The sequence below is a fragment of the Cebus imitator genome, unplaced genomic scaffold, assembly GCF_001604975.1.
Source record: "Cebus imitator isolate Cc_AM_T3 unplaced genomic scaffold, Cebus_imitator-1.0 Scaffold0, whole genome shotgun sequence".
NCBI classification, from domain to species: Eukaryota; Metazoa; Chordata; class Mammalia; order Primates; family Cebidae; genus Cebus; species Cebus imitator.
Genome location: NW_016107315.1, coordinates 20,002,356 through 20,020,168, shown reverse-complemented (window position 1 = coordinate 20,020,168; position 17,813 = coordinate 20,002,356). Strand labels below are relative to the sequence as shown.

General features: G+C 37.6%; 1 protein-coding gene across 6 annotated transcripts in view; it reads left to right on the top strand.

Moving 5' to 3' along the window:
- CCDC15 (coiled-coil domain containing 15) overlaps positions 1–17,813 on the top strand; it is a 101,528-nt gene that overhangs the window by 29,525 nt on the left and 54,190 nt on the right. For all 6 annotated transcript variants that reach the window (XM_017523924.2, XM_037736434.1, XM_017523908.2 and 3 more), the window contains one exon: positions 3,175–3,249. In XM_017523924.2, coding sequence (XP_017379413.1) covers positions 3,175–3,249 — 75 coding nt within the window. The remainder of the gene's footprint in view (positions 1–3,174; positions 3,250–17,813) is intronic.

The window sequence follows — 17,813 nt, the reverse complement described above, 5'->3', positions numbered from 1 at the left end:
CAATGGGGCTGTTTGGTACAAGAGGCCTAGCTGTCAGACTGCCTTGGCTTTCAACAGGCCTACTTCACTAAGCTTAATAATTTCAAGCTTTTGCTTTAAAGTGAGAGACATGTGGTTCTTTCTTTTGCTTGAATACTTAAGAGGTCATTGTAGGGTTATTAACTGGCCTAATTTCAACATTGTTGTGTCTCAGTGAATAGGGAGGCCTAAGGAAAGGCGAGGGCATGACCAGGTGGTAGAACAGTGAGAACACATACATTTATCAGTTAGGTTTGCTGTCTTACATGAGCGTGGTTATGGTACCCCAAAACAATTAGGATAGTAACATCAAAGATCACTGATCACAGATCACCAATCACCATACTAAATATAATAATAATGGAAAAGTCTGAAATATTGTGAGAATTTCCAAAATGTGACACAGAGACATTATGCAAGCACATGCTGTTGGAAAAGTGACGCCAATGGATTGGCTTGACATATGGTTGCCACAAACCTTCAGTTTGTGAAAAACAATATCTGCAAAGTATAATAAAACCAAGTATGCTATATATTGTACCTGATTTGGAGATCCACACTTGGAAAAAACCAGTTTCTTGATTGGTCTCTTAAAACTCCAGTGCTCTTACTAAGTGTTAAAGTATTATCAGCATATTACTGCAAATGAACAATTTGCTGTTTCTTTTCTTTTCTTTTTTTAAATCAACACTCTACTTAGATTTTATGAACAATTTAATTTTTTATTTTTAATCTTCTTCATTAGGAAAAATATTTCTGGCAGCCATTATCTGCTTAGACAGCTGAAAGGCGGAAAAAGGAGTGGCCCATAAGTACTCAGCAGTATTTTTCACACAGGTTCCCGGGCCAGCTGTCCACCAGAGATCAGTTAGACTAAAAGGAAGAAGAAAGAGAGCAATAGGAATTAGATTACTTAGGGCTGTAGTTGGACTTTTGTGGAATGTAGTATAGTTTTTTGTTTTATTCCATAAGGTGCCTAATTATATTCTGATCTCAGTTAACTCCAGAATTCTCACTAAAGCCTGAAGTCTTAACCTGTCATTCTTAACTGAACAATTGATATTTTGTGTTTCTTCCTTTTTAGAAAGCAAATCTGAAGCAGCCAATATCCATTTTGATAGGTAGGAGAGGGAGAGAGGTGCCTCCTCTGGATGTCCATCAGGATCTTCTATGCAGGCATCATCAGGCCTCCATCGGAGGCAAGGTAGAAAAGAAAAAGTACAGAGACCAACAGGGACCAGATTGTTTAGTTTGAAGCTTTCAAAAGTTATTCCCAGCTATACTTCAGAACTGACAAAAAATATGCATTTCTGTTTTATTCCATAATATTTTATATTATCCTGAAAAAAACTATGCTTTGGTCTTCAATGAAGCCTAGAGTATTACTGCCATCATGTTACTCTTACTAGACAATTTCTAGTTTTATGATAATTTTCTCTTTTAGAAAGTACACTTTAAGGAGTCATACTCTGATATGACAGTTGAGAAAGGGAGAAAAGACTTTTTTTTCTGGCAGATTATCAGTGTCTGCCTCCCAAATCCCAGGACCAGGATAACATCAGAAATCAGGTAGAGCAGAATAAAAAAGATATAAACAGGAAGAAAGTACCCGGGTTTTATAAATCCCAAGCAGTAATTTAGAATGAGGGACTTTGGAGCTAACCTAAGAATATAGTGTTTGGTTTTTTCAGACGGAGCCTTGTTCTGCCACCCAGGCTGGAGTGCAGTGGCACAATCTTGACTCATTGCAAACTCCACCTCCTGGGTTCAAGCGATTCAGCCTCCTGAGTAGCTGGGATTACAGGCACACACCAGCACGCCTGGCCAATTTTTTTTTTTTTTTTAGTAGAGTTGGGATATCAACATGTTGACCAAACTGGTCTTGAACTCCTGACCTCAGGTGATCCACCCGTGTCTTCCTCCCAAAGTGCTGGGATTTCAGGCATGAACCACCATGCCTGGCCAAGATATAGTATTTTTTATTCCTTTCTACATTAGTGGGAAGATGGTCCTAAGTCCTTTTAGAACAGAGGCCCTGCTTCAGGAGCATACAGTGTTAAATCCTAAACAGTTCAGTTCTTCCTGATCTCTCCTCTTTTTTTTCTTTTCTCTTCTACTTTGTATTTCAGTGGTACAAAAGACCCTCGTCTAGGGAACAATATGAGTCAAAATCAGTTCTGTGATTTCTAAGGCTGATGTATCACATTCATATCTTATTCCAGAATCAGTGACTATTTTAACAATATTATTCTTTAACTCTTACCAGAGCCAACAGTCTCGCTGCAAGCATAATGCCCCTACATGAACAATGTAGGAACTAGCAGATACTTAAGATTTGGTGAGTTTGTCAGATTATTCTGTCCATGGATGGAATTAAGAATTAAGGTCTGCATAGTTGAGCTAAAAGTGTAACATCATCCTCATATCAAAATGTATGAGCATATTTTTACTTGGTTTCATTTCTCTGGAGTTTTCACTGAAGCTTATGATATTATGATTAGCGTTACACAACTTTTTTTTCCTGTCGTTGTTTTTCCTTTAAAACATGTTTCTCAACAATCTGTATCTTTTAGTGAGAGAAGAGAGAGTGAGAGGAATTGCTTCTGAACTATCACCAATATGTTATACCTAAAATTCAGGACCAAGACTCCCCTAGAGAACAGGTAGAACAGAATACAGTAGGAAGACTGTATACTTTCTAAAAGAGGAACAAGGCTAAATTACATAACATTGAGGCTGAAGCCTGTCAAGCTAGTTTGTTTGTGGGATACATAGAATTAAGGCCTTCAGAATTAAGCTAAGAGTGTAATGTTTTTGGTTATTTCAAAATGTGCCAGAATAATCTGGAATTCACTTTACAATACTCCAGGAAAAACACTGGAGAAGAGACAGATGAAAAAGCAAAATGTTGCTAATTGTTGAATCTGGGTAATTGTTGAACCTTGGGATTCATTATACTGTTTTTGTTTTTTTCTGCTTTGATGCATGTTTGGAAATTTTTATACTGAAAACAAACCACACACACACACTTTTAGCTGTGTTCTGTTATCCTCACCTAGTGTCATTACTCTGGGATTGCCACTGCGGTCTATAATATTGTCATTAGCCCATCATTTCTGCTTAGACAATCAGTTTTGTATTTTGTTGTTCCTTTAGAACAAGCATGTCAAACCACCCTCATCTTTTGAGAAATGGAAGATTGCAAGAAGAAATACTCCTGGAGTGCCATTGGTATGTTTCACCCAATATTCAAGATCTAGTGTCTCCTAGAGAAGTAGAGCAGAATATAGTGAGTAAGTGGCAGAGTATAAATTGCTTAGGTTTTGGTTCAAGATTGACAGGGCAATGTAACTGCTTCAGGAGTTTAGTGTTAAGTTCAGCAATAACAGGCAAAGAATATAGTGGTTTTTTCTTCTGTGATCCGTCACACCATTCTGACCTATTGAAACTACTTCAGTCTTCTCCACTGAAGCTTTTACTACTGCTACAGGAATGATGTTCCTGCTTAGATAATTTATGTTCAGTGTTTATGTTGTCTTTTAGCACAGGAACTATGAGCAGGCCTTGCATGATACGACAGATAAGAGATGGAGAAAACTTTCAGAGCACCATGGATATATTTTACATGAAAGCCAAGAAACAAGCTCTGCCAGAGAGCAGGTAGAGCAGGGTATAGTAAAGAGTAAGCAGCAGAAAGCAAATCAGAGTTTGGGCAGGGCTTGTCAGAGCTTCCATTACCAAAAAAGATCATGATGATCATGTTATCTGTTATTAATATTAGCAATAGTATTATTAATATTATTATGAATAACAGCTTACATTCATTGAACACTTAACCACAGCCAAAATGGTTTTAGAATTTTTTATGAAGTATCTTATTTGATTTCCATAATAACCATAGAAGATAGATACCATTATTATCCTTGTTTTATAGATGAAATTTAAGATTGCTTTGCAGGTAGAGTTAAGATCCAGAATGGTGACAAGAAGTATAATGTCTACTTCTATGCCATAATATATCAGGCTATTCTGACTTATTTAGATTATTATCCTAATTCTAAGATATTTTATGTCTCTCATTGAAACCTATGGTTATTTTGGGGAGCATTTGTTGCCCATTTGAAAAACTATATTTTATTTGTATTTTTATAAAAGGTATATTTCTGATGGCCATTGTCTTTTACAGTGTGAGAGGGGAAGAAATGAGCAGTTTCTGAGGGGCAGGGGTTATGAGGATCTTCTACCCCATGGCTAGGATTAGATCTCCATCAGTAAGCTGGTAGAGCATAAGGCAGGATTGCTAAGAAATAAACTAATCAGGTTTGGGCTGAAGCTTGTTAGGTTTCTCTTGCCTAAGGTTTGGGGTCATTGAGTTAAGATCTGTAGTTTTTCAAGAAAATGTTACAATATCCTGGCCTATTAAGATTTTTCTGTGGCTTAAATGAAGTTTACTTTATTGTTGCTGGAATTTTGTTCCTCTCTGGATAATTTTTATTTTCCGATTCTAAGTTTTTAAAAACAAAGGCTTAAGGCCACCAGCAGAGTTAGGCTGTATGAAAGAGATTGAAGAGAAATTTTCTCTTGGCCTCTTTGAGAGAGCAGAATTCAAGGGCAAAGAAGCAGAAAATAGAGTTTGGGCTGAAGTTTTCAGGACTAAACTACAACTCTTTGTGATTTTTAGTTTGGGTCTATAAGGTTGGCCTAACGGTATGGTGCTTTGTTTTAGTCTGCATTGTCGTTTATATATCCTGAGCCTTGCCAGGCTCCCTCCTACCTCAGGTCTTTTGCATATGGTTTTTCCTCTTGTCTGGGTAGTCTACCCTTTTTTCTTCATGAAGTTGGTCCCTTCTTATCCTTGAGGTTTCAGCTTAAATGTCACCTTCTTGGAAAATACTGTCCTCACCACCTTATCAAAAATAGATCTCCCCTTTTTTGTTTGTCTCTATGCTTGCATTCTATTTGTTTCCTTCTCAGTACAAAACAATTTGTAGTTATTTATTAATTTACGTGTTTTTCTATTGTCTAGAGTTTCCCACTAACCCATAAGCTTCATGAGAGAGGTACCATACCTGTTTTGTTTACCATTATATGAACAGTGCTTGGCACAGTGGCTGGTACCTAGCAGTCACTCGGTAAATATGTTTTGAATGGATGAGCCAGTCAAACATCTATTGAGCACCTTTACTTTTAGGTATTAGCCATTGTTTAAGCACTAAATACCAAAGATACAGCTGTGAGCCAGACACAGCAGTCACATTTCAGACAATCTAAAGAAGAGAGACTGTTACATAAACATAATTATGAAGCAGTGTAATTAGTGATAGAGGATGCATGGGGCATTCACAAAGCCCACGAGAGGGGTACTTACTCTAGACTGCTCAATTCAGGATACAGCTTTGGTGGTCTCAATCTCTTCTTGTCCTTCTGCTGTTACTATCCCTGGAAATTTTCAACCCTGGAATAGCCTTTTCTCCTTTTTTTTGAGACAGTCTCACTCTGTCACCCAGGGTGCAGTGCAGTTGTGCGATCTTGGCTCACTGCAGCCTCCTCCTCCCAAGTTCAAGTGATTCTCGTGCCTCAGCCTCTTGAGTAGCTGGGACTACAGGCATGTGCGACCACGCCTGGCTAATTTTTGTATTTTTTAGTAGAGATGGGGTTTTATCATGTCTCTGGGCTGGTCTCGAGCTCCTGACCTCAAGTGATCCACCTGCCTCGGCCTCCCAAAGGTGCTGGGATTACGGGTGGGAGCCACTACACCCGGCCATCTTTTCTCCCTTTATGTTGCCAAATAATCCAGCCTCATTGAACAAAACACTTTAATAGCATAGATTTGTACCACATTCATACTAAGGGTTTCCAGTCACAGCTGGGTTCCCAGGGCTGCTTAGCATTTTTTCCTGCTTATTCTCTAGCACCTTACTCTCCAGTACCCTACACTGACAGTTCTAAATCTTAAACACTCCTTAAGCTTCTTGCTGCACCCCCATATTCTCAACTTTCGTACAGAAAATAAAAGCTATCACACACTACCTTAACCATTTACTTTTTTTGGTTGCTGTTATTACTTCTTACTATCTCAGAGGAAAAGTTTTCTCTTCAAGGCCCCACCTGCTAATTCTCTCCTTTCAAAGTTAATCACTATCAAGAGTTGTATGCGTCCTTCGAGTCCTCTTTATAAGCATTTATACAGATGTACATATAGACACTTTTAAAAAATTGTGATTAAAATATACATAACATAAAATTTCCCATTTTAATCCTAAGTATACAGTTCAGTGGTGTTAAGTACACTCACATTGTTGTGCAACCATCACCACCATCCATCTCCAGAGTTTTTTTTTTCATCTTGTAAAACTGAAACTATATACACATTAAACAATAATTTCTCAGTCTCTTCTCCCCATGTTCCTGGCAACCACTATTTACTTTCTGTCTTCATGAATTTGATTATTCTAGGTACCTCATATGAGTGAAGTCATACAGTATTTGCCGTTTTGTGACTGCCTTATTTCACTTAGCATAATGTTATAGCATATTGTAGGAGTTACTTCCTTTTTAAGGATGAATAATATTCCTTTGAAATGCATATACTACATTTTGAATCCATTTTTCCATTGACTGTTCCACAATCAGTTTTCTCTGTTCTAGACCTTCCTCTACAGTATGAATCTTGTTGTGTAAGGTTCATTTTACTCAGCATAATGTTTCTGAGATTCATTCATGTTGCTGCATCAATAATGTGTTCTTTGCATTGCTGTGTAGCATTCCATTATTTGAATATATCACAGTTTGTTTATTTAATCTCCTATTGATGGACATTTGAGTTGTTTCCTGTTTGTGGCTATTTGGTGCTGGGAATGGGGTGTTGCTACAACAAATATCTAAAAACTGTGGAAATGGCTAAAAAATGGGTAATGGATAGAGGTGAAGAATTTTGAGGCCCATGACAGAGAAAGCCTGTATCATTTTTAAAATTATTATTTTTTCAGTCTCACTTGGTTGCCGAGGCTGGAGTGCAGTGGCACAATCATAGCTCACCGAAGCCTCAGTGGGTGACTCAAGTGATCCTCCTGCCTCAGCCTCCTGGGTAGCTAGGACTACAGGTGTGTGCTACCCACGCTTGGCTAATTTTTGTATTTTTGTAGAGATGGGGTCTTGCTGTGTTGCCTGCTTTGGTCTTGAACTCCTGGCCTCAAGTGATCCTCCTGCCTTAGCCTCCCAAAGTGTTAGGATTACAGATGTGAGCCACTGCTCCTGGCCATCATTTTGGAGATATCTTTGTTGTTATAAGCAAAGTATTGGTTGAAATGTATACATTAAAGAGACTGCCACCTGGTGTGGTGGCTCATGCCTATAATCCCAGCACTTTGGTAGGCTGAGGTGAATGGATCACTTGAGACCAGGAGTTCAATACCAGCTTGGCCAACATGGTGAAACCCCGTCTCTACCAAAGATATAAAAATACGCCAGGCATGGTGGCATGTACCTGGAATTGCTGCTACAAGAGTGGCTGAGGCATAAGAATCTCTTGACCCTGGGAGGCAGAGATTGCAGTGGCTGAGGTTGCACCATTGCACTGCAGCCTGGGTAATAGAGCAAGACTCTTGTTTAAAAAAAAAAAATACTGCCAGTGAAGCTCAAGGAAATGAGGAACATGTTATTGGAAACTGGGGGAAAGGTATTCCTTGTTATTTAGTAGTAGGAAGCTTAGTTAAATTGTGTTCTATAGTTGTATGGAAGGCAGAACTTGTAAGCAATGAACTTGGAAATTTAGCTGAGATTTGCAAGCAAAGTGTTAAAGGTCCAGTGTGGTTTCTTCTTGTCCCTCCTCAGAGAGGCTGCCAGAGTCTGTCTGGAATCTCTCTCTCCATCTTGTGTACTAGAAATTATTCAGGCAGTAAGCTGGGGCAATTGTTGTGCTGACTACATTTGTTTCCTATCTGTGAGGAATAACTATACTGTGCTTCCTTATAGCCAGTGTATGAAAACCATTCTTTTATAGATTTTTTTTGTTTTTTATTTTTTCACTCTTCAGGCAGGAAGATAAATTTCCGTTCTATTATTGCATTGTGGCCTCAAGCAGAAGTCTCTTTATTTAAATATTATTTAATTTCATTCTAATTGATCTGTTATCTTTTTGGCTCTATCTCTTCATCTTATAATAGTTGCTCTGAAGATTACAATATACATACCAAACCTTTCACAGTCTACTTTGAGTTAATAGTTTAATGTAAATGTAGAAGCTTTATAATCATACAAGTCCTTTTACCTTTTCCTCTTCATAATTGTCATAGTTATTCCATCTGCCCACATTGAAGACTCCATCATTTTTTTGCCTTCAATAATCATACATGTTTTTGTGAAAAACTTGAGAGAGAGAATCTCTGCTTATTGAATCTTTTTGTTGCTTGTCACTCATTCCTGAAGTTTCAGATTCCTCCTGGTATCATTTTGCAGCTAACTTTCTTTACCTTTTCTTGTAATGCAGGTCTTCTAGCAATGCATTTGCTTGATTTTCTTTCATCTGAGAATATCTCTTCTGTCATCAGTCCTAAAGTATGTTTTTACTGGATATAGATTTCTGGGTTGACAGTTATTTTCTTTCAGCACGTTAAAAATAGTGTTCCACTGTCTTCTGGTTTCCATAGTCTTTTAAAAAAATTTTTATTTTACTATACTATACTTTAAATTCTGGGGTACATGTGCAGATCATGCAGGTTTGTTACATAGGTATACATGTGCCATGGTGGTTTGCAGCATCTATCAACCTGTCATCTACATTAGGTATTTCTCCTAATGCTATCCCTCCCATAGCCCCCCATCCATCAACAGGCCCCAGTTTGTGATGTTCCCCTTCCTGTGTCCATGTGTTCTCATTGTTCAACACCCACTTATGAGTGAGAACATGTGGTGTTTGGTTTTCTGTTCTTGTGACAGTTTGCTGAGAATGATGATTTCCAACTTCTCCATGTCCTTGCAAAGGACATGAACTCATCCTTTTTTATGTCTCCATAATATTCCATGGTGTATATGTGCCATATTTTCTTTACCAGTCTATCATTGATGGGAATTTGGGTTGATTCCAAGTCTTTGTCATTGTGAACAGTGCCACAATAAACATATGCGTGCATGTATCTTTATAATAGAATGATTTATAATCCTTTGGGTATATACCCAATAATGGGATTGCCGGGACAAATGGTATTTCTATCTCTAGATCCTTGAGGAATTGCCACACTGTCTTCCACAATGGTTGAACTAATTTACACTCCCACCAACAGTGTAAAAGCATTCCTATTTCTCCACATCCTCTCCAGCATCTGTTGTCTCCTGATTTTTTGATGATTGCTATTCTAACTGGGGTGAGATGGTATCTCATTGTGGTTTGATTTGCATTTCTCTAATGACCAGTGATGATGAGCTTTTTTTCATGTTTGTTGGCTGCATAAATGTCTCCTTTTGAGAAGTGTCTGTTCATATCCTTTGCCCACTTTTTGATGGGGTTTATTTTTTTCTTGAAAATTTGTTTAAGTTCTTTGTATATTTTAGATATTAGCCCTTTGACAGATGGGTGGATTGCAAAAATTTTCTCCCATTCTATTGGTTGCTTGTTGACTCTGATGATAGGTTCTTTTGCCGTGTGGAAGCTCTTTAGTTTAATTAGATCCCATTTGTCTATTCTGGCTTTTGTTGCCATTCCTTTTGGTGTTTTAGTCATGAAGTCCTTGCCCATGCCTTTGTCCTGAATGGTATTGCCTAGGTTTGCTTTTAGGGTTTTTATGGCTTTAGGTCGTATGTTTAAATCTTTAATCCAACTTGAGTTAATTTTTGTATAAGGTATAAGGAAGGGATCCAGTTTTAGCTTTGTGCATATGACTAGCCAGTTTTCCCAACAGCATTTATTAAATAGGGAATCCTTTCCCCATTGCTTGTTTTTGTCAGGTTTGTCAAAGATCAGATGGTTTTAGATGTGTGGCCTTTTTTCTGAGGCCTCTGTTCTGTTCCTTTGGTCTGTATCATATGGTAACCTTGTAGCATAGTTTGAAGTCAGGTAGCATGATGCCTCCAGCTTTTTTTTTTTTGCTTAGGATTGTCGTGGCTATGTGGGCTCTTTATTGGTTCCATATGAAATTTAAAGTAGTTTTTTCCAATTCTGTGAAGAAAGTCAATGGTAGCTTGATGGGGATAGCATTGAATCTGTAAATTACTTTGGGCATTATGGCCATTTTCACGATATTGATTCTTCCTAACTATGAGCATGGAATGTTTTTTCATTTGTTTGTGTCCTTTCTTATTTCTTTAAGCAGTGGTTTGTAGTTCTCCTTAAAGAGGTCCTTCACATCCCTTGTAAGTTGTGTTCCTAGGTATTTTATTCTGTTTGTAGCAACTGTGAATGGGAGTTCACTCATGATTTGTCTCTCTGTCTGTTATTGGCATATAGGAATGCTTGTGATTTTTGCACATTGATTTTGTATCCTGAGACTTTGCTGAAGTTGCTTATCAGCTTAAGGAAATTTTGGGCTGAGACAATGTGGTCTTCTAAATACACAGTATGTCATCTACAAATAGAGACAATTTGACTTCCTCTTTTCCTAATTGAATACCCTTTATTTCTTTTTCTCGCCTGATTGTGCTAGCCAGAACTTCCAGTACTATGTTGAGTAGGAGTGGTGAGAGAGGGCATCCTTGTATTGTGCCAGTTTTCAAAGGGAATGCTTCCAGCTTTTGGCCATTTAGTATGATATTGGCTGTGGGTTTGTCATAAATAGCTCATATTATTTTGAGGTACGTTTCAACAATACTTAGTTTATTGAGAGTTTTTAGCAGGGAAGGCTGTTGAATTTTGTCAAAGGCCTTCTCTGCATCTGTTGAGATAATCGTGTGGTTTTTGTCTTTGGTTCTGTTTGTGTGATGGATTACGTTTATTGATTTGTGTATGTTGAACCAGGCTTGCATCCCAGCGATGAAGCTGATTTGATTGTGGTGGATAAGCTTTTTGATGTGCTGTTGGATTCAGTTTGCCAGTATTTTATTGAGGATTTTCACATCAATGCTCATCTTGGATATTGGGCTGAAACTTTCTTTTTTAGTTGTATCTTTGCCAGGTTTTGGTATCAGGATGATGCTGGCCTTGTAGAATGAGTTAAGGAGGATTCCCTATTTTTCTGTTGTTTGAATAGTTTTAGAAGGAATGGTACCAGCTCCTCTTTGTACCTCTGATATAATTAGGCTGTGAAACCATCTGGTTTTGAACTTTTTTTGGCTGGTAGGCTGTTAATTGCTGCCTCAACTTCAGAATTTGTTCCTAGTCTATTTAGGGATTCGACTTTTTTCTGGTTTGGTGTTGGCAGGGTTTAAGTGTCCAGGAATTTACTGATTTCTTCTAGATTTTCTGATTTATTTGCATAAAGGTGTTTATAGTATTCTCTGATGGTAGTTTGCATTTCTGTGGGATCGGTGGTGATATCCCCTTTATCATTTTTTATTACATCTATTTGATTCTTCTCTCTTTTCTTCTTTATTAGTCTGACAAGCAATCTGTCTATTTTGTTGATCTTTTCAAAAAACCACCTCTCAGATTCATTGACTTTTGAAGGTTTTTTTTGTGTCTCTATCTCCTTCAGTTCTGCTCTGATCTTAGTTATTTCTTGTCTTCTGCTAGCTTTTGAATTTGTTTGCTCTTACCTCTCTAGTTCTTTTAATTGTGATGTTAGGGTGTCAGTTTTAGATCTTTCCTGCTTTCTCTTGTGGGCGTTTAGTGCCCTCTACACACTGGTTTAAATGTGTCCCAGAGATTCTGGTATGTTGTGTCTTCATTCTCATTGGTTTCAAAGAACATCTTTATTTCTGCTTTCATTTCATTTTTTATCCAGTAGTCATTCAGGAGCAGGTTGTTCAGTTTCCATGTAGTTGTGCGGTTTTGAGTGAGTTTCTTAATTCTGAATTCTAATTTGTTTGCACTGTGGTTTGAGAGACTGTTATGATTTCCATTATTTTGCATTTGCTGAGGAGTGTTTTACTTCCAATTATGTGGTCAATTTTAGAATAAATGTGATGTGGTGCTGAGAAGAATGTATATTCTGTTGATTTGGGGTGGAAAGTTCTGTAGATGTCTATTAGGTCCACTTGGTCCAGAGCTGAGTTGAAGTCCTGGATAGTCTTGCTAACTTTCTGTCTCATTGATCTGTCTAATATTGACAGTGGGGTCTTAAAGTCTCCCACTATTATTGTGTAGGAGTCTAAGTCTCTTTGTAGGTCTCTAAGAATTTGCTTTATGAATCTGGGTGCTCCTGTATTGGGTCCATATATATTTAGGATATTTAGCTCTTCTTGTTGCATTGATCCCTTTACCATTATGTAATGCCCTTCCTTGTCTCTTTTGATCTTTGTTGGTTTAAAGTCTATTTTATCAGAGGTTAGGATTACAACCCCTGCTTTTTTTTTGCTTTCCATTTGCTTGGTAAATCTTTCTCCATCCCTTTGTTATGAGCCTGTGTGTGTCTTTGCACTTGAGATGTATCTCCTGAATATAGCACACTGACGGGTCTTGACTCTATCCAATTTGCCAGTCTTTGTCTTTTGACTGGGGCATTTATCCCATTTACATTTAAGGCTAATATTGTTATGTATGAATTTGATTCTGCCATTATGATTTTAGCTGGTTATTTTGCTTGTTAGTTGATGCATTTTCTTCTTTGGGTCGATGATCTTTACTATTTGGTATTTTTTCCCAGTTGCTGGTACTAGTTGCTCCTTTGCATGTTCAGTGCCTCCTTCAGGAGCTCTTGTAAGGCAGGCCTGGTGGTGACATAACCTCTCAGCATTTGCTTGTCTGTAAAGGATTTTATTTCTCCTTTGCTTATGAAGCTTAGTTTGGCTGGATATGAAATTCTGGGTTGAAAATTCTTTTCTTTAAGAATGTTGAATATTGGCTCCACTCTCTTCTGTCTTATAGGGTTTCTGGAGAGATCCGCTGTTAGTCTGATGAGCTTCCCTTTGTGGGTAACCCAACCTTTCTCTGTGGCTACCCTTGAACATTTTTTCCATCGTTTCAACCTTGGTGAAAATAATGATTATGTGTCTTGGGGTTGCTCTTCTCGAGGAGTATCTTTGTGGTGTTCTCCGTATTTCCTGAATTTGAATGTTGGCCTGTCTTGCTAGGTTGGGGAAGTTCTCCTGTATAATATTCTGAAGAGTGTTTTCCAACTTGTTTCATTCACCCCATCACTTTCAGGTACACCAATCAAATGTAGATTTAGTCTTTTCACATAATCTCCTGTTTCTTAGAGGCTTTGTTCTTTTTACTCTTTTTTTCTCTAATCTTGCCTTTTCACTGTATTTCATTGAGTTGATCTTCAATCTCTGATATCTTTTCTTCTGCTTGATTGATTCAGCTATTGAAACTTGTGTATGCTTCACGAGGTTCTCGTGCTATGTTTTTCAGCTCCATCAGGTCGTTTATGTTCTTTTCTAAACTGGTTATTCTAGTTAGCAATTTGTCTAACCTTTTTTCAAAGTTCTTAGCTTCCTTGCATTGGGTTAGAACATGCTCCTTTAGCTGGGAGAAGTTTGTTATTACTCACCTTCTTAAGCCTGCTTCTGTGAATTTGTCAAACTCATTTTCCATCCAGTTTTGTTCCCTTGCTGGTGAGGAGTTGTGATTCCTTGGAGGAGAAGAAGGGTTCTTGTTTTTGGAATTTTCAGCCTTTTTGCGTTGGTTTCTCCCCATCTTTGTGGATTTATCTACCTTTGGTCTTTGAAATCGGTGACCTTTGGATGGGGTCTCTGAGTGGATGTCCTTTTCATTGATGTTTATGCTTAGTTTTTCTTCTAACAGTCAGGTCCCTCTGCTTCATGTCTGCTGGATTTTGCTGGAGGTCCACTCCAGACCCTGTTTGCCTGGGTATCACCGGTAGAAACTGTAGAACATCGAAGATAGCTTATGAGGTGTCTGCCGGGCCCTACTGGGAGGTTCCTCCTAGTCAGGATACATGGGGGTCAGGGAGCCCCTTGAGGAAGCAGTCGGTACCTTATCAGAGCTCAGATGTTGTGCTGGGATATCTGCTGCTGTCTTCAGAGCTGCCACGCAGGGACATTTAATAAGTCTGTTGAAACTGTGTCCACAACTGCCCCTTCTCCCAGGTGCTCTGTCCCAGGCAGATGGGGCTTTATTTATAAGTCCCTGACAGGAGCTGCTGCCTTTTTTCAGAGATGCACTCAGTTGGAAATGGGAAATCACCTGCCTTCTGCATTGATCTCTCTGGGAGCTGCACACCAGAGCTGTTGCTATTTGGCCATCTGGGGAGATTCTTCTGGTTTCCATAGTCTTTGAGCACGTTTGTAATTATTTGAGTCATTGTTCTTTTATATGTAATATGTCTATTTTTTCTGGCTACTTACAAAACTCTTAGTTTTTGGTTTCCAGAGTTTAATTATGATGTGTCTGGGAATAATGTTTTTTAGTTTATCCCATCTAGGGTATGATGAACATTTTCAGTCTGTAAATCTAGATCTTTTACCAAATTTGGGAAGTTTTTTGCCAGTAGGTCTTCAAATGTTTTTTGTGTATCAATTATTTTCTCCTTTCCTTCTGCAACTCCAGTGACTCAAATGTTAAACCTTTTGATATTGTCCCACAGAGGCATAATTGACATTAATTGGCCGTTCATTTTTTTTTTCCAGTCTTATTTCTTTCTCTTTGTGCTTTACATTGGGTCATTTATGTTGATCCAGTAGATTCAAGTTCACTGACTTTTTTTCTATTCTTCTATTGAGTCTATCCAATATTTCACATACTGTGTTTTTCTGTCTCTAAAATTTGGATCTGTATTTTGTTATACAGTTTTTAATTTTTGTGCTGAGAACTTCCATATTTTCTTTCACTTCAATTGTGTTTGCCTTTGCCTCATAGATATAGTATTAACCTCTGCTTTAAAGGTTTTGCCTCTTAATTCAACATCTGGGTCACTTTGGAGTTAGGATCTGTTTATTATCTTTACTCTTCAAAATTGGTCACATCTTCCTGGTTTCTTTTATGTCAACTAATTTTAAGTTGTATCCTAGACTTTTTTTTTTTTCTTTTTTGAGATGGAGCCTCACGCTCTGTCACCAGACTGGAGTGCAGTGGTGTGATCTTGGCTCACTGCAACCTCTGCTTCCTGAGTTCAAATGATTCATGTATCTCAGTCTCCCTAATAGTTGGGATTACAGGTGCCCACCACCATGCCAGCTAATTTTTTTTTTTTTTTTTTTTTAGTGGATACAGGGTTTTGCCGTATTGGCCAGACCAGTTTTGAACTCCTGACTCCAAGTCATCCACCCGCCTTGGCATCCCAAAGTGCTGGGATTATAGGCATGAGCCACTGCACCTGGCTAACATTTTAAATATTATATTGTGAGACTCTGGTTTCTGTTAAAATCCTCTGAAGAATATTGTATCTTTTGTGTGTTTGTTCTAGCAGGTAGTCAACTTGGTTAAATTCCAACTGTAAGTCATCTTTCCTGTGCACAGTGGCTTTAATGTTAGTTTTCAAAGTTTTCATTATATTTCTATAGACCTGTCCCATGCATGCTCAGTACAGGGGTGATTCTGAGATATGTGCCAGTTTACACACAGAATTAAGGGGCTCTACTTTCTAGCACACCTCTGTTTAGGTTACCCCCTATACTCTCCAGATCCCAGGAACTACATTTCCCAGAAGTCTTAGTTACAATCAATGAGAGTGAGAGAGAGAGCCCATAGTGTGCTTCGTCATTGGCCAGTACTGGGAGTCCAGTTTTCATTATTGAAAACAGAAAGGAATTTCATTTTGATTGTGAAGAAGATAAACACAAATGAAAAAGATAACCAAAAATTTTAAAGATATTTCTCATTAACATTTTGCTTTATACATTTTCAGACTTTTAGAGTCACAAAACAAATAACTTTAAAAATAATAACAATTTTATTGACATATACAGTTTATTCTTGTCATTTGTAGTAGTTGTGTTATGAAAAGTTGTTAGAAATGCTGAATCAGCAAATGCTGAATTTTGGCTCCAAGGGGAGAAACTGGGGCAGGTTCCTGCAAGCCCCTGGTTACACCATTTTTATCAACTAATCAATATATAATCTTATTTTTTATATATTTCTCTTTAAAACACCTTCTTAAATATATATGGTTGATCAGTTAACATGAAATCATAGCCAACAACACTGTGACTCATGCTGGAATGAAGCTTATCTAACATACATATTTTTTCCATAAGGCACACCACTGCCTTTTTGTGCTTAGGAATAATAGATAGTACTTCAGCTATGCATGGGGACCATTTTTAACAGTGAAATCACCAACATAGAAAAAAAAATGCAGAAAAACTTGACAATAAATAGACTGCAAAAAGGACACTTGTTTACAGTATGAGAGCTGAAACAAAAAGGCAGAGCATCACTTGTTCAGCCTCAGTTGGCAGCATGCATATTGGGTGACACAAATTTTTCACAGCTCAGTGCATGTCTGCAAAGGACTGCAAAAACATCTTGAGTATTGGAATTATACATAAATTTCAGTGAATAGGAAAATTTGTAAATACGTAATATGCAAATAATGAATGTAATTCACATACATACAATTAACCTATTTAAAATATACAGTGTTTTGAATATTTACAGGGTTGTGTAAAAATCACAGGTTGTGTTTGTGGGATTAACCACAATCAACCTGAGAACACTTCATCACCTCCAAAAGTCTGTACCACTTTCTTTTCCCCTTAGCCCCACCTCCAATCCTAGTCAACCACTAAGCTATTTTCTATCTTTACAGATTTGCCTATTCTGGATATTCTGTGTAAAGGGGATCGTGAAATAAGTGGCTTTTTGTGACTGGCTTCTTTTACTTAGCATAGATTTTCAAAATCTATTGATGCTGTAGCATATAGCAGTACTTTGTTCCTATCATTGCTGAAAAATATTTCATTTTGTGCATATAGCACATTCATCGATTGATGGAAGTTTGGCTTATTTCTTCTTGGCAATTATGAATAGTACTGCTGTGAACATTTGTGTACAAATCTTTTTGGGGGCATATTTTTCACTTCTCTTGGGCGTATACCTCATAGTGGAATTGCTGGAACGTATGATAACTCTGTGCTTAACCTTTTGAGGACCTGTCAAACTGATTTCCAAAGTGACTGCATCATTTTTCATTCCCACCAGCAGTATATGAGGGCTCAAATTTTTCCATATCATCACCAACACTTGTTATTTGTATTTTTAATTATTACCATCCAAGTGATGTGAAGTAGCATCTCCTGTACTTTTGTGTTTTTCTGATAGCTAATTATGTTGAATACCTTTTCATGTGCTTACTGACCATTTGTGTATCTTGTTTAGAGAACTGTTGGATCCTTTGCCCATTTTGTAATTGAGTTATTTGTGTTATGATTATTGAGTATGAGAGTTCATAATATGTTCCACATAGAAAGTTCCTTATCAGATACATATGATTTGCAAATGTTCTCCTGTTCTGTGTGTTGTCATTCACATTCTTGATGGTTTTCTCTGAAGCACAAAAGTTTTTAATTTTGATAAAGTCCAATTTGTCTACTTTTTCTTTCATGGTTTGTGCTTTTACTGTCATATCTAAGAACCTAAATTTGTTGATCGATTCGGGGAATGCTGCCATCTTAACAGTATTAGGTATTCCAGTCCATAAACATGGGATGTCTTTCCATTATATAGTCATCTTTCATTTTTTAAAACAATGTTTTGTATATTTCAGAGTATAAAATTTACACTTCCTCTGTTAAATTTCTAA